This window comes from Phasianus colchicus, chromosome 3 (genome assembly GCF_987193195.1).
Source record: "Phasianus colchicus chromosome 3, bPhaCol1.hap1.1, whole genome shotgun sequence".
Lineage (NCBI taxonomy): Eukaryota > Metazoa > Chordata > Aves > Galliformes > Phasianidae > Phasianus > Phasianus colchicus.
Window position 1 is genome coordinate 35,370,673 of NC_143438.1, and position 20,231 is coordinate 35,390,903.

Genomic DNA, 20,231 nt, shown 5'->3' on the forward strand with positions numbered 1-20,231 from the left:
TTATTTAATCAAAAACTTAGCAAATCCATTTTTTCTCCTAGAAATGATAATTAGAATATTAAAAGTAATTTCAGTGACAAGTAAGAGTATTAATGTTTTTTTGATACTAAATAAAATAACATTACAGTGAGTCACATTATTTATTTTTTTTCGAGTTCCATGTTTTAAATGGTTTCTTCATACAGAAGAAAAAGTAGACAAAATGCACTGTGCTCTCCTTGGCTAACAAGCCAGTCATTTCACTGTAGATTATCAAGTTGGGCAGGTATATCTTTTCCTTGCTGAATCCACACTAGACATCAGTCAGCTCCCTCAGCGTTTGTGAATCCATCCTACCAGAGCCCATTGACTCACTTTTGTTCAGTTTGCTTACGTATTCCCTGGTCTGGTAGAAAAGGATGAGGTTAGAGAGTTCTTAAGTGAAATGGACATATCTAAGACCACGGGTTACAGCCAGGAATGCTGAAAGAGATGGTGATGTCCTTGAGGAGCCACGCTCAATAGTCTTTGAGCTTTGCAATCTATTATCACTGCTAATATTCTTGAAAAAAGAGATATCATGCTATATGCCATACTGTATACTATACTATAGCGTACTACTAATTTTAATTCAAGAAAAAATTGTTCTAATTGCATGACTATGATTCAACACTAGGAACTGTGTTAAGGGATTGGAGTTAGCACTATACTTGGACCTATAAATATAAATATATGCACATGCATGTACTTACATGTACTTTTTCATAAAGCTGAAAAGTGTATGTTGTGGGACATTCCTAAGTGCATGTATCCACTCAGCATATGTGAACAACTGATACACATTTAAATACTTCACTAAATAATCAGTTGCTCACATTGTTCCTGGATTTTTTTCTCCTATATGGTAAACAGGAAGTATCATAGAATCATAGAACGGCCTGGATTGAAAAGGACCACAATGATCATCTAGTTTCAACCCCCTGTTGTTTGCAGAGTCACCATCCACAGACCAGGCTGCCCAGAGCCACATCCAGCCTGGCCTTGAATGCCTCCAGGGATGGGGCATCCACAACCTCCTTGGGCAACCTGTTCCAGTGTGTCACCACCCTCTGTGTGAAAAACTTCCTCCTAATATCTAACCTAAACCTCCCCTGTCTCAATTTAAGACCATTCCCCTTGTCCTATCACTATCCACCCTCGTCAACAGGGTCATTTTCACTCCTGTTTATATGCTCCTTTCAAATATTGGAAGGCCACAATGAGGTCTCCCCCACGCCTTCTCTTCTCCACAGTACTTACCATTGCTCTCTCTCTTACCCTTTTTTAGAGCAATGAGAGGTGGACAGAGTTCAGTGTCAGTTTTGGCTGAGAGCTGCATTCTCCCCAGTTGCTCTGAGTCCTGTTGCACAGGGACATCAGGAGAGGAGTGCAGCCCATCTCTCCCCCTGAACTCAGCCTCATCTCCCACAGCCTCCTCCATCTCCACCGCCACTCAACAATTGACCTAAATCAACAAAACAGAAAATGACTCTATAACGTGATACTGCTAACAACCAATCACACTGCCAGTACGTGCATCCCTGTTGTACCATCACAGAATCGCAGAGCCGTTAAGGCTCGAAAAGACCTCTAAGACCGTGCAGTCCAACCCCCAACCCACTCCCGCCATGCCCACTGACCACGTCCCTCAGTGCCACATCCACACGGCTCCTGAACACCTCCAGGGACGGTGTGCCCCCCGCCTCCCTGTGCATCCTGTGCCACTGCCTCACCGCTCTATTCTCAGAAGAAACGTTTCGCCCCGCCGATCCCCCGCGCCCTGCCGAGCTCCTTGCTCGGTCTCAGCGCTCGCAGCCTCTCCGGCACTGCCCGCAGCTGCTATGGCAACCCCTACACAAACGCGGCTGCCAGGCTGCGAGTTGCAACGCGTTTATCCCCGTTTCCCACGAGCTTCTAATTTAACTCCTCTCCTACGTGTTTCTTAGCGTCCCGCGGTGCTGTGCGACACGAAGCTCCAGGCAAGCAGCAGCCCCGCGCCTCGGCAGACCCAGAGCCGCCCGCCCTCAGCGCAGCACCGCGAAAACAGCCAAGAAGAATGAAACCGACTCATGCTACTGGCTTCTGCATTGAATTTATTGAAGTGATCTGAAAACCACAGGGGGCCGCAAAACGCCCCGACGGCCGTTCCCGAAGGACCAGCTCGCAACACCCACAACGCTCCCATCTCGGACAGAAACACGGCGCAGACGCGGGACAGGCAGCGCAAGGCGCACGCGTGCCCCCGGGAGGGCGAGGGGGAGCTGTGCGCTTGCCCTGCGCCTGCGTGCTTGGCCGTGACGCCGGGCTCCGCGCTCGGCTCATGCGCGCTGCCCGACTGTCACCGCCGTCCCGAGGGGCGGGCTGCCGCAGGCGGTGAGCGGCTCTGCGGTCCCCGGCGCCGGTGAGTGGCTCGGTGTGAGCGGCGGTCGGAGCCCGGCGGACGGAAAGCGGAGGGGGCCGATCCGGGGGGGTCGCTGGGGACGGCGGGGACGAACGGGTGCCGAGGGCCCCTCCGGGCCGAGGTGGCGCGGGGGGCCCGGGGCCGAGGGAGCTCGGCGGGAGGCGGCTGCGGGTTCGCCGGGGCGGGGCTCCGGCCTCCGGGCACCTGCCGGAGCGGAGCCGGGGCTCGCCGCGCTTCCTGCCGGCTTTGTTTTGAGGGGCTGAGGCTGCGTCCCGCCGAGCCCGCGGCCCGGCCCTGCCCGCTGTGCTTCGGTGCTGGGGCGGAGGGCGCGCGTCTGCTTGTCTGTCTGCGAGGGGTTTTCCTAAAGCGCCGGGCTCGCTTTTGTTGGCTCTTTGCTCGTGGTGGTGGCTGACAGCCTCTGCGGAGTTGGCACGGTTCCCTGAAGTTTGCTCTTCCTGTGTGAGCGGCTGGAGGTTGTGAAACGGCCCAGTTATCTCAGCACGTCGCTGTGTAATTGGAAGGTTGCAGCACGCTGTACTTTCCCCCGTAAGGTATACTAGGTGCTCGAGAGGTGGCTGTGTGTGTTAAGGCTGACCTAACTCTGCTCATACTGTGTACTCAGAGGGCGGTGAGGCGCTGGCGCAGCCGCCCAGAGAAGCTGTGGTGCCCCATCCCTGGAGGCGCTCGAGACCAGGTTGGATGGGGCCCTGGGCAGCTGAGCTGGTGGGGGCAGCCCTGCCCATGGCACGGGGTGGGGATGGGTGGGCTTTGGGGTCCCTTCCAACCCAAACCACCCTATGATTCTGACAGCCCTTCCAAACAAGAAGCATTGGGCCAGGCTTTGCAGACTCTCACTCTGTGGTCATTCCTTCCCATTTGGAAGGAATCAGGAATTCCAGATGCATTTCTTAGATTTCAGTGGATACCATGTTCTTCCATCTTTGGTCATTAGTATTCTTTTCTACCTTCTCTTAAATAGCTTGAGAAAGCAGGTCTGCCTGAGAGCCAGCTCATTTTACCTTTTCTGCTTTTAATGTCTAACACTCGTTTACATGCATGTCTTGACTTAACTACAAATTTTGCTGCAGACTCAGGTAAAGTATTTGATTAATTTTTCCCTGCACACCTGCACTTCTGATACTGTAAGAAGAGGAAATAGAGTGGGGGGAAAATCTTCCATCAAAAATCTAAGCAGAAGTGCTTTATAGTTAAGTCTTTGGGTTTAGAGCTTCCATGGTTATGTTTCTTTCCACTGCTGATACCAAATTTGAGCTGTTGAGAGGGGACTATAGATGTCTTACTATGACTATAGATGGGTTTAAGTTCTTCAATAGTTTGTGCTTTGAGCAGCCACTAGCTTCCTGTATGCACCCTTTTAATAGGCAAACCTACGCTAGATTACATAGTGTTTCTTTTATAAATGAATATTTGCTGTTCTTCTTTTGTTATTTTTATCTTTTTTTGTATATGTGCTTCCATAGAGCAAGGTAAATACAAAATGCTAAACAGAGAACATTTCGGGTAATGAAACAGAGCTAAGTGACTTCAAATGTGATTCCTGTGTAATACCAGTTCCTATTTTTTGTAATGCTTTCTAATGGTGCTTCTGTCAAGTTGCACCATTTTTATAGCTAGAGTTTCCTCCCTAGTTAAGTTTGAAATGATGGAGAGCCATCAAGTGAAAGTGTATGTTCTAAAAACGTTATGTTTATTTTCAGTGCTGTTGAATTATGAAGGCATATTGAGGTGCCAATCAGCCATGGAGGAAACGGATAGGGAAGCGGTTGCAACAGCTGTTCAGAGGGTGGCTGGAATGCTTCAGCGTCCTGATCAGCTGGATAAAGTGGAGCAGTATCGCAGGAGGGAAGCTCGTAAGAAGGCTTCAGTGGAAGCTCGACTCAAGGTACGCAGTATGGGATGAGTTGTCCTTTTTTTTTTTTCCCTTCTACTTTTTCATTCAAATAGTTTTATATCATGGACTGGAATTTTTGGTCTGAGTGCAAAAGAGAAGTTTTGCATCCTGAAACTAATGCAAGCAAATGTTTTATATCCTGTTGAAGTTTTGTTCAAGCATTTCAAATGTTCTTATGACCTTGTACTTGTACAGTCCTGTAGCTTGTACAGTTTATCCACAGACAGGTTCCCTCCTGCAGTGTAGCCTGTCAGCCAGCAAATGTTGTGACAATAGAATATTGAACATGTAACAAAACTTGATGATTAGCTCTGAAAGAACGATCGGTGCTGAAAATGTGTTTAGTCTCTGACTTTTATTTGAGCTTATGGTTGATGATAGCTTAATCTTCCAAATAGCGTATGGTGATACGCGTATGGTCATTGAAGGAGAAAAGGTTTCTTGAGTCCTTGCTAAAGGACTCAAAAAATCTGAGGATTTTTGAATGTTTCTGTCCACAGTGCAGCCTTGAAAATAGCTTGCATTCCTTCTTGGCATAATAGTATACAAATACTATACTTACTATAACAAAAAAAAAGGAAACATGAAGTTTAGTGTAAGGAGTTATATTCAGGGTGCCAGCAGGCTTCTTAGATGAAGAATAGCTGTAAAAGTAATTCTTCTGTATCCATCTGAGGATTAAAAACTAAAAACCTCACTGAAAGGAGCATGAGAGGAATTGAAAGCTTTCAAACAAGAAAGGACAGTGGATCCTGATTAACAGGGGAGGAGACAGATGTTTTAAGAATCCAGTTTAAGTGAAGATTCTTGGCTCACTGCATGTTAATGAGTCACTTTATTATTAAGTTATTAATCTTCTTGCTTCTTGAGTCACTGGACCTGACTGGGATCCAGTGCCACAGCTGGTGGTTTCACCAACACAATAAATGTCTGAACACAGCTTTTTAAGTTTTGCCTAAATCCTCTTTATAGTGGATTATAGCTCCATGGAGCTGTAAGGAGACGTTGCTGCAGGGATCCCAGCTGTGTAACTTAATGCTGAGGGCTCTCACTTGAGGGGTAAAAAAACCAAAACTGAAGTACTTAGCACTGTTCCCGATGGTTCCAAATAGTTTTGTTTGGATTTTATGTAAGCGATGGTCAGTTCAATCTAAGGTGAATACGTACTGTAGGAGGAAAAGCCTGCATGCTGTACCCCTGCTTTCCCAGCATCCCCCATTGATTGTTGAAAGGCAAACTGAACATCTGGGTGGGTGCCTGTTGTTTGAAATTTCTTTGGCTGTTTGAATCAGTGACAAAGATTAGTTGATGGTTGCTGTTTTAACATAAGTTTCTACAGAAGTTAGAAGTTAAATATGTAAGAATTTAAATTTGTGAAACTTGGAAGATATGCCTCAGAATAAATTGAAAAACTGAATCAGATGGACTGAATGTTAAATCGTTGTATGATTTGTAAGCTACAGTCATCTTTAGAAACTTGTCTTCCCTCGATGTTGAAGTACTGCATTGCAATTCAGTGCAATGTGAGGTAGGGGAAAATTTGTTAATGTAGCAGTTCTGTAGACAGATAGTGTATAAAAATTCTGTACTGCTGCTCGACTGTGCTGAGTCTGACAAAAAAAAAAAAGCATTTTTATCAGTAAAATCAGTGTATCATAATTTGGAAGTACATAAACAATTGTGGCTTAAGATTGACTGCATTTTCCTGGGATGTTCCCTTTATGTTTAAAACACAGTAAATGTTGTTCATAGCTACCAGGATTTCCTCTTTGGCTTCTAGTAACAGACAAAAACAAACCCGTGACAGCTCAGGCCTTTTGACCTTACATGTACAGCAAAAGTTAGGGCCAGAGCCGAGCTAAACTGTGTGTGCCTCATTGCTTTACAGTTTGTTTCAAGTCCTTGAGTTCAGGAATAGAATTTTTGCTTGTGCCTGGCTTTTGGCTTGTCTTTTGAACTGTGTTATTTCCAGTTTCATTTTCTCTTGCCCGATTTCATCGTAGTTGCGTATTTTTTAAGAAGATAGCTATCTAAAACATGGATGTGATCTGATTTCTTTCATGAAGATATGCTTTATAATGCATGTTAGTAATCTCAAGACTTTAAAACGGTATTCAGGAGTAATGGCCCATTTGAAGAGTCATTATTTCAAGTACTGTCTGTCACAAGAGATCTGTATCGATAATCTTGCTGTATTCCATAGCAATCTAGTAGTTGCCTTGTCAATCTACTTGTTTTACATGGACTAAACATCTAGTGTTTGTTGTTTTTTTTTTAATATGGCAATACTAGATACTGTTATCTAAGTAAAATTTTTGGAGAAATATTGAAAATACAGTACTTACAATGCATTATGGTTAGCGTGAGAGTTCTCCGTCTTTTTGTTTGCTTTTAAGGCAGCAATCCAGTCACAGCTAGATGGAGTACGAACGGGTTTAAGTCAACTGCACAATGCACTGAATGATGTAAAGGACATTCAGCAGTCTTTGATAGATGTCAATAAAGACTGGAGACAGAGCATCAACGCCATTGAAAACCTCAAGGACGTTAAGGATGCTGTAGTGCAACATAGCCAGCTGGCAGCTGCTGTAGAAAATCTCAAGAACATATTTTCAGGTAATCTGCTATTCTTTATGTAATCTGTCACAGTCTTAAAGCACTTCAAAGTGGTACAGACCATATGGTTATTGAATGATGTGGGAACTTTAAACCTTGCTGGGAATGAAGAATTAAAGAGAAATCACCTACATGTCATGTTCAGCAAAGTAATATTTCATCTAAATTTCTCCGTAAGAGCTTCCAATCTGGCTTATCTTCATCAGTAGAAGTCAATAAGAAGCTTCTTGTTTGTGATTAGTAGCTGGAATCATATTTTTAGTGTAGAAATCTGAACTATGCAAGCAGCATTTACAGAAGGTTCAGATGTATGTGAAATATGCTGGGTATCTTCAGCCGGGCTTGGGTAACAGTAGTCCCAGGTGATCTTCGGAGGTAAATAAGTTTGCAAGCAAATGCAGAATGTCAAGGAGCAAGATCTCCAGTCAGAGGGTTCCCTGGCAATCTTTCTCCAACGGCAGTTAAGAACCTCAAGGATGATTTGTATTAAAGTAACATCCAGCAAAGAGCAATGAATCTTTGTATGTTCCAGTGCTAATTTGTTTCAGGGATGTTGTCTTAGTTTACCCCCATGAATGCAATTGAGACCTGAATGCAGTCTTTTGTTTTGTAGTGTCCTGAGAGGCACTGGGTGTGAAGTGTTTCCCCTGAGATTGTTACAAAGTAGAGTTGATGATAACTTTTCTCTCCCTGAACCAAATGTTTTCATTACAAATCAAACATTTTTCACCTCATTGTAACTGTCTTAATGGGCTTTTTTTTTTTATTTGATTGCCAGATTTTATCACTATCTGCTGTTCTTGTGACATTTTCTCCATTTTTTCTTCTTCTTGCCACTGAATCCTAATCCTATTCTGTATTGTTCCTTAAATACTGAATGTAGTTTTCCCATTTGTTACCTAGTGCTCATATTATCTTGAGTTTATCTTTGGAGTTTTGATTTGATTTTTTTACCTCTTTTTCTTCTTTTGTGCCTTTGTTGCAGTTCCAGAGATAGTGAGGGAGACCCAAGATCTGATTGAGCGAGGGGAACTTCTGCAGGCGCATCGAAAACTGATGGATTTGGAGTGTTCTCGTGATAACCTGATGTATGAGCAGTATCGCATGGACAGCAAAAACACACATGACATGAACCTCATCCATACGTACTTTGGGGAAATGCAGAAACTTTCTGAGGAGTTGGCCAAGCAGTTGTGGATGGTGGTTCAGAGATTTCTTGTTACAGTCCGTCGAGATCCGACCTTGCTTGTTTCTGTTGTTAGAATAATTGAAAGGGAGGAGAAAATTGATAGGCGCATGTTAGACCGGAAAAAACAAACTGGGTTCATACCTCCTGGCAGGCCAAAGAAATGGAAGGAAAATATGTTCAACATTTTGGAAAGAACTGTGAGCATACGAATTGAAGGCACTCAAGCAGATAGTAGAGGATCTGACAAAATGTGGCTTGTGCGTCATCTAGAAATCATACGTAAATACGTCCTTGATGACCTTCTGGTGGCTAAAACCCTGCTGGATCAATGCTTTCCCCCACACTATGACATTTTCAAAAGATTGCTAAGCATGTACCATCAGGCTTTGTCTACCCGCATGCAAGAGCTTGCTGCAGAGGATCTGGAAGCAAATGAGATTGTTAGCCTTCTAACTTGGGTTTTAAATACTTACAAAAGGTAAAGTCTCATTTATCTTTCTGTGAGAAAATTTGAGGATTAGCATACACAACACAGTCTGTGCACTAATAATTGCACATCTGTTAACAGAGTAGAAGATAAAGAAGATACAGCTGTTTATAAAAAAAAGAAAAAAGAAGAGGAATAATAGTAAAGGACTGTTGATATTTGTTAATGCCTTTTACTTTCTGGAAGCTACTCCTTAAAATTTCTCCAGGTTTTCTAGTACGTGGTTCTGAGTTGCTCTGTAAGCTTGAGGTTTTAACACAGCTCCAGAGCAGCGTGGAGCTGCTGTCAGCCTAAAACAGTGTGTTTGTGCACTGCTTGGTGATGAACTGGGGGGAGCAGAGGAGTTGGAGTGCTTGTGTATGTGAAGCAAAATGTTTTTCGTTGGGCATAGCCCCAGTAAATTAGTGCGATTATTTACTTTCTATTGTTCTCCTTTGTAGAGCGTGGGACTGTTTAAGTATTGCTTCATGACTGTTAAATGGAAAGAATGTAGTAACTTCCTCCAGATTTTATCTGGATTTTACCATGTGACAGTTTGTTTCTTTAGAAGAATTTCTGCCTATAGGTTCTCTCCTGTGATACTGTCAAACTCTTAGTGTCTTTTGAGTGCTGTGATATGTTGAAATAATGTAAGGATTGAGTCTGTCCTCTTATTCTCCTGATAGAAACAGCTCAAATGGCAGTGTTTTAATTTTTGCTGACATATAGTTACTAGGCAACTGATTTATTTGGGAAAAAGTACTGCTAGCTTTTTGTGCTTTATGACTAACCTTGTTCTCAGTAGCTGGCAGTGACTCAGAATCTGCACTGTGTATGGTTTTTGCTGTCTTTGATTGTTTGATCTCACTGTTTCAACAGATAGAGCTCCTGGTAGGTTTAGAGTCTAGCACCGTTCAGCAAATAGGTTGGAGATGCTACTGTTCCAGGGAGTTTTTATGACCTGTTTTAAGATATGTTTTGGCTTACTCTTTGCTTTACTTTACACTGTGACATTCTTCTGCTTTATTTCCCTATAGGGAATATCCAGGAGGAGCCCCTAATGCATGTTTAATACATGGGCCAGAAGGGTATACTTGAGATGCAGCTGATAAGATAAAGGAGCTGAGTTCATTGGCTTCTCTTCATTATTACTAGAGGGCCAGAGGAATGAAGCAATGAATGTAAATCTGAAATGTGGGACTCTCTCTTCCTATGGGGGCATTGCCTGGGCAGAAATCCTGCTCCCAGGTTTTTCATTTACAGCCTTGGGCTGATGTTCCACTGAGATAGTTCTTGGTCTAAAAACTGTCAGTGAGGAAACACCTCAGGAAAAGTTGAAGGCTGTGAGTGTCTCTCTTTCCTAGTGGAGAAGCCTGATAGGGCAGCACAGTAATTGTGTTCTTTTAGGTTACAAGAGAGCATTATATAGATGGCAATTAGCTTGTGTAGAGGGTGGTGGAATCTGTGTGTGGGTGGGAAAGTTGAAGTATTTCAGTGGGATCCTTGCAAAACTTAACCAAATCTCAGTTGCTGGACATCTCTTAACAGTACAATTAACAATTCTCTATAGAGATCTGAATATAATAAACTGTGCTGGCCTGTATGACATCACAAAAACTTCCATGAATTCATGAAAACTTCTGTGCAATCAGTTTAAACTTCTTTTCCCCGAATGAAAAATAGGCTCTGCATTCCTATTCACTTGTATGGAAAATAGTTTCATCCTTTCTAATCTTTCTTTACTTTTAATAAATGTAGTTGAACATCATAGAGGACATAGGAACTTGTACTTTGTTTATGCTCATTACAGCTGCATTTCTAAACTAGCTGAGAAGGTAGAAGCCAATAAAGAGATGCCTTCAGCATTCTTTTTCATGTAATGAATTGATAAGAAGATGGTGCTTAACTTCTGTTTATAATTTTGAAGGATAAGAATTTAAAATACACTCTGCTGAAGTAGAAAGTGATCACTTTGTAAGCTGTTTTTAGAACTAGATTCCATTCATAGCTCAGGAATAGCGATCTTCACGTGGATAATAGCCACTACTTTTGAGTGGGATGCAGTTTTTACTGTGCTAATGTATTTGTCTCTCATCATTTCGTCAATGAGAATTTTGAAAACATACTACAGTTAATTAAACCTGCCCTAGGTTGGGATCAGTGCTCTAATCTGTGCTTTAGAAAAATCTAGGTTGTGTAAGACTCTCCTGGTGCTCTTGTTCATGACATCTTTCTATTAGATGTTACAATCGAGTGTTGCTAAAACTGCTGAGAAGAGAGTTGAGCAGCATTGACTGCAGTGTCAGTGATCTTCACGCTAATGAATGGAAAGCACGGTGCTCTGTGTCTGGACGACGTCCCAGAGCTGAACACCTTTCTTACAAGATGAGTTGGCATCAAGCCTGCCATGAAAGACAGTATAGAAGTTTTCTTGTGTTAGTTTCCAGGGAATACAATTCTGGCTGAAAGTTCAACTTAATTATGCATGTTTTGTGATGGGAAACAACCCTCTCTCTAATGGTTAGAAGCCTCCTGGCAAGGGTTGTGTTATTGCTTCCTTTGTAACGATTAGGAAAGGAGTATTTCATAGAAAGTCTTTGAGGACTGAAAGTAAGGATCTGTGGTCTTTGTTCTGTGACTTCAGTTGGTATGCCTTAAGAAAAGTGTGTTGTTTCTGTGGTCTTGTGAAGTAGGGATAATGGTGGTCAGTGAGATTAGAAATACTTTCTAATACAGCATAGCGCCATAACCAGCTTCTCATTTTACCCCTATATGACTCTAGAACAGGTCCTGCTATTACAATTGTTGTGTTCTTTATGTGAACAGCGATGGAGTGGGATTCAGCTTTCTGAGAACCTTGAGCCCCTTAATATCTTCAGTCTCCTTTCCTGCACCTGAAAATGACGTTACAAATGTAAAGGGCTCAGTTGCACTGGATTGTGTGCCTTCACAGACAACATGTTTGTAGTGTTTCCTTAGCAATTAGGTAGGGTATTTCGAGGGCTGCAGTGGTTTTTGTGATGTGGAAGCACTGCTGAGCTGACTCACTGCATGTCCCCATAGGACACCTTGAATTTGCAGAAATTGAGAAACTAAACACTTGAAGAACTGAACTTTTTTTTTCTTTCCCTCGCCGAGTATATTTGCATCAATTGTTAATAAAATGCTCTGAGGAGTGTAGTTTTGCTTTATTTATTTATTTTTAAGCTCAAAATATTAAGGATTCTTGCTATTTTTATGCTTTGACATAGCAAGCAACTTCTAGAAATCTTATTTAGAGGAAAAATCTCATTGTGAAGTATTAGTTTTCCATAAACCTTTTAAAGATGTTCTTGAGGGTTGCTCTAGTTTTTCGAATCCTATGCGATCAAGCAAGTACAGCCAGCAGTGCTGTTATGGCACTGGATCCATGATGTACCCTTTTGATTTAGCTTGTAAGATGTCTTCTCTTGTAGAAGTGAATTCTCTACCAATGCAAGAAGCAGTGCTAGGTTTTATTTGAGTGTACTTTAGTTCTAACGAGGAAGTAAAGTAGCACAACAGAAGATCTTTGAGAAGCTCTGCTCAAAACATGAAAGGGTTAATATTTAAATATTTTAAAATTAAATATTTAAAATGCCTTTAACACTTTTTATGAAAATATGCTGGGCTAAAGTTCCTTAGATCCTATTCTTTCATATATATAGTTTTATGTCCATTCCAAAAACTTCTTAATAGTGGCAATAAGTATGTTTACAAAGAATGTAAAAATTCCTTGGTGATCAGACCGAAAAAGCTATGTAGTTTTTAACTTTCATCTCATTTTCCTTTGCTGATCTGAAATATTGTGGCGTGTTTTGTTTTGTTTTTGAACTCAGTACAGAGATGATGGGGAATTCAGAGCTGTCTCCTGAAGTGGATGCAAATTCTCTGAATCTTCTGCTTTCACAAAATGTGGTAGATCAGCTTCTCAGCAAGTACATGTCAACACTTACTGTAAGTACTAATAATTCAAAGATTCCTTCATATGAATGTATGGCCACACAGGTGCCTTAGTACTCAAAGTGCTGTACTTCCATCAGAGGAAGATACAGTGACAGACATGAACTCAATGCCTTTACTTGTATAAATCTTCACATACTACATGCAGCTTGGTTTATAAAGTTATAATCAGAGAATTCTATGGATGTAAATCATGAAATCTCAAAGAATAATTGTCATTTACAGACCGCAGTAAACACGTTTTGTTAGAAAGGGGGCAATTCCAGTGTTTGTACTTAGAAACTTCAGAATTCACAGCACTCGTAGTTAAAGTATTACTAGAATTAGAAGCTGCTGATTCCTGCTTGGTTCTTGTAGTAACCGGTCTACATTTGATACCAATTTGATCTTTTCAAGGTAATCAGGATGCTCATGGGATATATTTGCCAGTCTTTTTCATTTAATGGTTGTCAGCTGCCTAAGCAGAGCATTTCCTTTTGTGCATGCCCTTTCAAGTGCATTTTAAATACAAAAACGCTGCATCTTGCTTGCAACAGGTGACACTTCATCTTTTTTAAACTACAAGTCATCAAAAATTGGTTGGCTACATGGCAAAGGAATCAGTATGTGGTTGCCAGGCTTTTAAATGATTTTTTCTTTAAAGATTCAATGTTGTTTGCCTCCTAGACTGGCTGTTGGGGTATGTGAAACTTTGGACTGGCAGTTCTTGTATTGTTCAGTTGGATTCCTAAGTCTGGGAGCTCTGCCAAGCAGAGGAGGGAGGTCTTTAGCTGTTTTAATTTGTTAGATACTAAAACATGCCTAGCAACCGCAACCAGTTGGACTTGATGCCCATCACATCTTGTTATCTGTTACTGCACTTCTCTATGACTGCTATTCCAAATATTGCAATATTTTATTTTGCTTTTATTGTGGTGCTGGATTAAACTCTCTCTGCTTTCTCTTGGTTGTTTTATTTGATGTAGTCTAACATCATTGGCTGGCTAAGGAAAGCACTGGAGACAGATAAAAAAGACTGGGTAAAAGAAACTGAGCCGGAAGCAGATCAAGATGGGTACTATCAGACCACGCTCCCAGCTATTGTTTTTCAGGTATAAGAAAACTTGTTTATTCTAGGAAAAAAAAATGCACAGGAGTTTTTGGTTGGTTGGTTATTATTATTATTTTTTTAATAAAATTGGTGCCAGTGACTGTTCTTTTACTTACCATTGAGGGAGGCCTGCCTTTACAACTAAACTTTTTCCCTTAATGTAGATGTTTGAGCAGAATCTTCAGGTAGCTGCTCAGATAAGTGAAGATTTGAAAACAAAGGTACTCCTTCTATGCCTTCAACAAATGAATTCATTTCTAACCAGGTAAAACAATTATTCAAGTATAAATACTTTATCTTGCCTCCAGTTGTCTTCATTGCTTGGTTTTCCTGTGGATGTTTCTTTATTTCTTTGTCTCCTTGTGCCAACCAAGCTTTTCTTTCATTTTCTTTTCTTCCTTCCTTCACCAGAGAAGTTCTGTGTTGGTGAGTGGCATGATGAGTTCCTCTTTGGCTCTAGTTTTTGGAGTCAGTTCCTCTTTCTTTGATATTTCAAAGTGGTAATCCTTTCTCATAACAAAGAGAGAAACAGAGAGACGAAACATCACATGAGCAACAAGCCCTTTAAAATACTTTTGTAAATAAATGGCAAGTCCTTATGGAGCATTTATTCTACAGTGTGTAGTTACTACAGATTTTGTGTCTGCTTAATGTTGTTTTTTGTATGTGTTACAGATACAAAGATGAAGCACAGTTTTATAAAGAAGAACATCTTAAAAATCGCCAGTATCCTCAATGTTATGTTCAGTACATGATTGCAGTCATCAACAACTGTCAAACTTTTAAGTAAGTCTGTATTTTCTTGCTAGATTTAATTATAATACTACATGTTCCCAGGACTTTCTTGGGTTTTTATATACAAAGAGGGTTTTTAGGTGAGATAGTTTAGCTGACTAAAGAAAGCCAATAGGTTTAAATGTATTCAACATTTTAGGAAGCAAACTTTGTTACTCCTGTTGGCAAACCAGATCACATTCACCTGTGAAAAGCCACTCTTCTTTCAGAATTGCAATTGTCTGCTTCAATTTGTCTGGGACCAGTTATCTTTTCATACATTTGTTCTCTCCCAGTCCACCTTCAAGCACTGTGATCAAGGTGGATGCAACAGGGTATAGTTGACTTTATTCAGAATATTAAAGCAGGATAAAGAAATTCTCATTGCTCATGTTTCAAAACAAGAAAAGTCCTTCATATGTTTCAGAGTTCAGCAATCCAGTCTCTCGTTCATCTCTTTCTACTGCCATTCTCCAGTCCACAAATGAGCAGTAGTTCTTATTTTTTTTAACCAACATGCAAGTAAGTTAGTGTGGTCACTGGAAAGTCATGCTGAGGAGTCATTTAAGGCTTCCAAAGCAAGCAGAAAACATTGCTTCACCTTGCAAAAGTAAGACTGTTATGTCTGTTTCTGTTCATGCATTCGGAAAATTTAGTAGCAATGCATCTTCTTCAGTGGATGATGAAAGGCCTTGTTATTTGTCACAGAGAATCTATTATCAGTCTGAAAAGAAAATACTTGAAAGTTGAAATGGAAGAGACATTATCAAGCAGTCATGCAAGCATGGATGTGATTTTAGACATCATTGCCAAAGAAGGATGCTCTAGCCTGCTAGATGAAGTCTTCATGGATTTAGAGGTTGGAACTTTTTTCCTCAAAAAAAAACAAAACAAAAACACAAAAAGCATTATTTCCTAGGACAAATAATTCAGGAATGATCTAGGTATGAAATGTCCTGATTGCTGAACGTGTGCTAGCAAAATGCAAGGAAACTTCATTGGTACAGTTTGAGTGTCAGAGACTGAAAGGATTTTTGATTGTATTTCACGGGATTGTTTCAGGCAGGTGCTTTGTAATAGTGAATATACGTATATTTTAGGAGAGTGTACACAGTCAAATAGTTGCACAGCTGCACTGTAACAATTATTTGCTACTGATAATACACTGCTATCTTTATACAGGTGCCATAAGGAAAACCATTAAGATTGTTTACTGTCAGTAAAGATTGTCAGTTTCTGACTGATAAATTCAGTTCAGGAATTCTGGCTTCTGATAGAATCCTCCTAAAAAAAGGGAAAGGGGAAAAAAAAAGGGCTATGTATAGTTTAAGAGAAATTAGAAATGTGGGCAGGAAGGTGGAGAAATGAGAGAGATGTGGAAGGAAGAAAGATGTTCTGAGTATTTTGGTTGTGAATGACATTTTGAAATGATTCGCAGTAAGAAAGATGTGGGAGCACTGTTTATTCTAAACCTGGAGCACTTCAGCAAAACTTTTATTTTTTTATTAACTGTGTTAGTTGATTATGAAGAGGCACTCAGTCCACTCAAATGAGCAGTCTTTGAAATTATTTAACTTGAAGCTTTGTGTCTCCATTAGCATTTGTACAATGCTTTGATACACAGAGTATTTTCACTGGGAAGAGGAAACAAGATAGCAGACCTGTGTGAGTGTTGAGAATACTGGAATTGCATGTTCTGCAAAAGGCATAAAGCGCATAGGCCACCAGGTTTGGTACAGACACATGGATGTTGGGGAGTAGCCAGTAGCAGCTCAAGGGAATGAGCACCAAATTTCATTCTTGCAACAGTTGAAATGTGCATTGTGTTAAACTGGAATTGTCCTCCTAAGGCAACTTTGTTCTTGGACCTTAGTTTTTTTAATTCAACATAGACATTTAAATAGAAGAAATCCTACCTAAAGGATTTTGGAGAACTTGTGAAATAACTGCTTAGGTTAGTGCAGTTGGTTTATATACACAACTGGTGTGTACATCGAGGTAGCACTCTATGGCAGCTGTAGTTCTGACAACCCATCACATCATTTTTCTGTGTTAACTGTTGTTCTGGTTGAAGGAATGTAATTCAGAAATATATTACACTTAGAATTGTTTCCTTATTTTTCTTAGTTGCACTAATCTGATGAAAAGTGTCAAAAATTTCATCTCATCAATTATAATTGTTATCTTCTCAGCCCCATCTGAATGAGCTGATGACAAAGAAGTGGTTGTTGGGGTCTAATGCTGTGGGAACTATTTGTGTCACTGTAGAGGATTATTTTAATGACTTTGCAAAAATAAAAAAGCCTTATAAAAAGGTAGGTGCAAAATATTCTACAGTACCTTGCTAATATACTCTGAATGTCCTTTTGGTTTGGTTTTTATGGATACTGTATGGAATGTAGAATTGGAACACAGACATTGAAATTCTAAATTGATTAATCACTGGAAATTAAACTGTAATCATATGGCATTAGTCTGAATTGAGCATTTCTCATCTATTTTGTTCACAGCCATCTGATGTTTTCAGAGAGAGATTGGACTTGCAGGACTTAATACAGAAAATATATTGTAATATTACTAAATTGTATTATTACCAGCTTGAATTTTTCTACCTCACATGAGGTTGACCAAAGGCATAATACATGTTAAAAATGCTGTTATATCAGTATATTGGGTGGTCTTAATATATTTTTCCCATGGTCTGTCAAAGGATTTTTTTTTTTTTTCATTAGCCTTGAGATTTTAGTATTATTCTACTTAGTTTTACTGAATTAAAGTCAATTTGTATGTAGTTAAGATAGCATGTCTTAAAATTACTTACAGCAGTTTAGGAAATACTTGAAGCTAGCAAGATCAGGATTTACATGAGGCCTTTGAAGAAACTCTTGGGAATGTTTGTAAGATACAGAATCATACAGTTATTGTTTCTTACCTGAGCTCCTATGGAGACAGGAGGGACTGCTTAAAGTTTCTCTGACCTTTTAACGTGTTTGTCTTCGGGATCTAAAGATACTGGAGGCCTTGAAGTATGTGAATTATAAGAATTTTCACTCCAGAAAAAATATATAAAAGAAGTTAGGTGGTCACAGAACTAGTCTGTCTCCATGGAACAGTTTTCCAGGACTGATTTGTTACTGTGAGGTAATTGTGCTTGACATGAGCTTGACATGAGTCATTAACACCAATCTCAGAGATCACGTGTGTTTCATCATGTAGTGTTTGTTGCCACCTTAGGGAGAAAAAAAGTCAAACATGACTTTTGGCATTCATTATACCAGCTATTTGATTGCGTCCCAGCACAAGTTTCCTACACAACACACCTGATGTTCCAGCATCAGTAGGACACACTTGTCTTTCCCTGAAGTTAAAACGTTCTTGATTAACTCAGTTCTGAAAGTTCAGGTTTTAAAAGCCATGTGAACAGAGCAGGTTTTTGCTTCTTCATGTTAACATCATGAAAATCTGAAGCCACTCCAAGTATATTATATTAGTGAAAGCCGTATACTGGTGATAGAGCACAAAAACGTGTTTCAAAGCCTAATCATTGCTCTGAATGGGGACTTTGGCAGTTATCACTGGCGTAAGCCACCACTTCTTTCTTTCAGACGATGACTATGGAGGCCCATCGAAGGGTGGTTGTGGAGTACATCAGGGCAATCATGTTAAAACGTATCTCTTTCAAGAATGCAGAAGAGAGAAAAGAGGGCGCAGAAAAAATGATCAAAGAAGCCGAACAGTTCAGATTTCTGTTTAGGAAGCTTGCATCTGTGAGTATTTGTTTCAATAATGATGTTAACTTGGTAATTTTTAACAATTTTGAATAAAAACACACTGCTTGGGAGTAACAGCTGGAGTTAGGTCTCTGTATCTCCAACGTGGGTGAATAGTGAGTAACAAGAATGCCATGTGGGGGTGTGGTCCAAGTTCATGAACAAGCACAAGCCCACTGCTAAAGCAGTATCTGAATAGCCTCGCAGTGGCACCTTTTTACATAAACTTTAAGGGGAGATCTGGCTTTCACATCAGTTATTCCTAATGTTTGTGTTGCGGATTAGCAACAGTTATAGACCAGAATACAGAGTTGTGTGGATAAATACGACATGTTTGTCAGACATGGCTTCCTTTACTGATACTCTGGAGATAATGACTGCAGATGAGGAGGAATAGGGAAATGTAGAAGAGAAGAGGCTTAATGTGACAGTTCGTAAACATTTTTGTCTTAATGGCTAAAGTTTCCACTCTTCAGGGTATTTAACAGCATTGTCAGACAAAATAAGAATAATACTAATTAAAGAATTGTATATAGATATTGGGGGAGCCACTTTCTTTAGTCATTTTTTAATTATTATTGTTTTATTATTTTTTTAATTATTATTTTCCAGGGATCTGGAGAGGACACTGAAGGGCTTTGTGATATCATTAAAGCCATTGCAGAGGTTATCAAACTAACTGACCCTTCCCTGCTCTATCTGGAAGTTTCAACTTTAGTCAGTAAATACCCAGATATCAGGTAATTCTCTTTGCCTTCAAAGTCAAAAATAGATAATATCCTAGTTTCTTTGTAACAATGGGATAATTTTAAAACAATGTGTAGTATGTTCATATTAATCATATTTTGAAATGTAGCTGCTTTTTTTAAATAATGCTAATAGCAAATGTACATGTCTTGGACTAGAAGGTATATGCATTTAAGTACTCATTGGTATGGCAAAGAAATAATGAGACTGTTCCCATTGTGTTTTGGGAGGGTGGAACACATCCTAGATTCCTAAGTGTAGCCAGAAATAGTGCCTTATAGATAGCTGAAAAAGCCAGTTCTTTGTGACCACAGATCAGATTAAGAATTAGAGGTCCACGCTGAAAGTCAATGAAAGGATGATCTGTGGTATTTCTAGCATGACGTTACTTCTGCAAGAACCAATGCCAGCCTTACCTTTTTTCTTTGGCAGGGATGACCACATTGCAGCTTTGCTGTCGGTGAGAGGAGATGCCAGCAGAGATATGAAGCAGACGATCATTGAGACTTTGGATCAAGGGCCAAGCCAACCCAATCCAAACTACGTGCCAATTTTTAAAGAAATTACAGTTCCTACTCTAAATGTGGCAAAACTTCTTAAGTAAGGGACAGCTCTGTTCATGTGTTGTTACTGGCATGGGATTGACAGGTGTGAAATAGTGAAATATTTGAGGGCGAGTTTGGCAGTGCTGTTTCAAGTAACGTTCAGTGCACACTAGGTATGTTTCTTTCTCAAGGTCGGGATATGGGATATAATCACATTTCTGCAGGTGCTGATACTGCTCTCAGCAAATACATTTCTAGTCGTGAAATATGGCATTGCAAACGTATAAAGATACTTACACTGAAAATAACACAGCTGTGGCAGTGCTGGGTGTGTGTTGCTCTTCCAGAGCCCCGTCCCATGGCACAGCATTGGGTGTACATTAATGTCACCGTTCACTCCTACCTTATGCTTGGTGTATGTAATTACTTTGGTGTAAAATAGTTTGTGGCAAAAACCTCGTTATGGAGCCAGCTTCCTGGCCGCGGGAACGCAGAGGGAATCAATAAACAGCTGAGAAGGGCGTGAGGTACAAAATGTCGTCGTTGTGGATTCCCTAAAAAGAGCACACGAAGCACCACTTGTTCAATAAAACGCTAAACCACGGCCACCTTCTGCTGTGTGTTCTGTGTTTTGGCTAAGGGGGGAACGAACTTCACATTTAAAAGCTCATTTTAACACAGGAGGGACCGGGCCTGCGCCGCCTTAGGCCGCACCGGCTTCT

General features: G+C 40.5%; 2 protein-coding genes across 3 annotated transcripts in view; one reads left to right on the forward strand and one right to left on the reverse strand.

Moving 5' to 3' along the window:
- LOC116226501 (dynein axonemal heavy chain 5-like) overlaps positions 1-1,865 on the reverse strand; it is a 147,499-nt gene extending 145,634 nt beyond the window's left edge. Inside the window, exons 1-2 of the mRNA XM_090137272.1 lie at positions 1,752-1,865; positions 1,297-1,483 (exon numbers count right to left, since the gene is read on the reverse strand). Coding sequence (XP_089993398.1) covers positions 1,297-1,459 — 163 coding nt within the window. The 5' untranslated portion in view covers positions 1,460-1,483; positions 1,752-1,865. The remainder of the gene's footprint in view (positions 1-1,296; positions 1,484-1,751) is intronic.
- Positions 1,866-1,946: 81 nt separating this feature from the next.
- On the forward strand, positions 1,947-20,117 carry EXOC3 (exocyst complex component 3). 2 transcript variants are annotated; one of them, XM_031589095.2, is made up of 13 exons: positions 1,947-2,419; positions 4,138-4,322; positions 6,728-6,947; positions 7,933-8,614; positions 12,460-12,577; positions 13,549-13,674; positions 13,838-13,938; positions 14,349-14,459; positions 15,156-15,306; positions 16,640-16,762; positions 18,053-18,214; positions 18,830-18,957; positions 19,397-20,117. In XM_031589095.2, exons 2-13 carry the CDS (start codon positions 4,179-4,181, stop codon positions 19,566-19,568), a joined length of 2,238 nt encoding a protein of 745 aa, XP_031444955.2. In that variant the 5' UTR covers positions 1,947-2,419; positions 4,138-4,178; the 3' UTR covers positions 19,569-20,117. The 2 variants fall into 2 exon arrangements, with proteins under 2 accessions (XP_031444955.2, XP_031444956.2); XM_031589096.2 differs by lacking the exon at positions 1,947-2,419 and adding an exon at positions 2,634-2,970.
- The last annotated feature ends 114 nt before the right edge of the window (positions 20,118-20,231 follow it).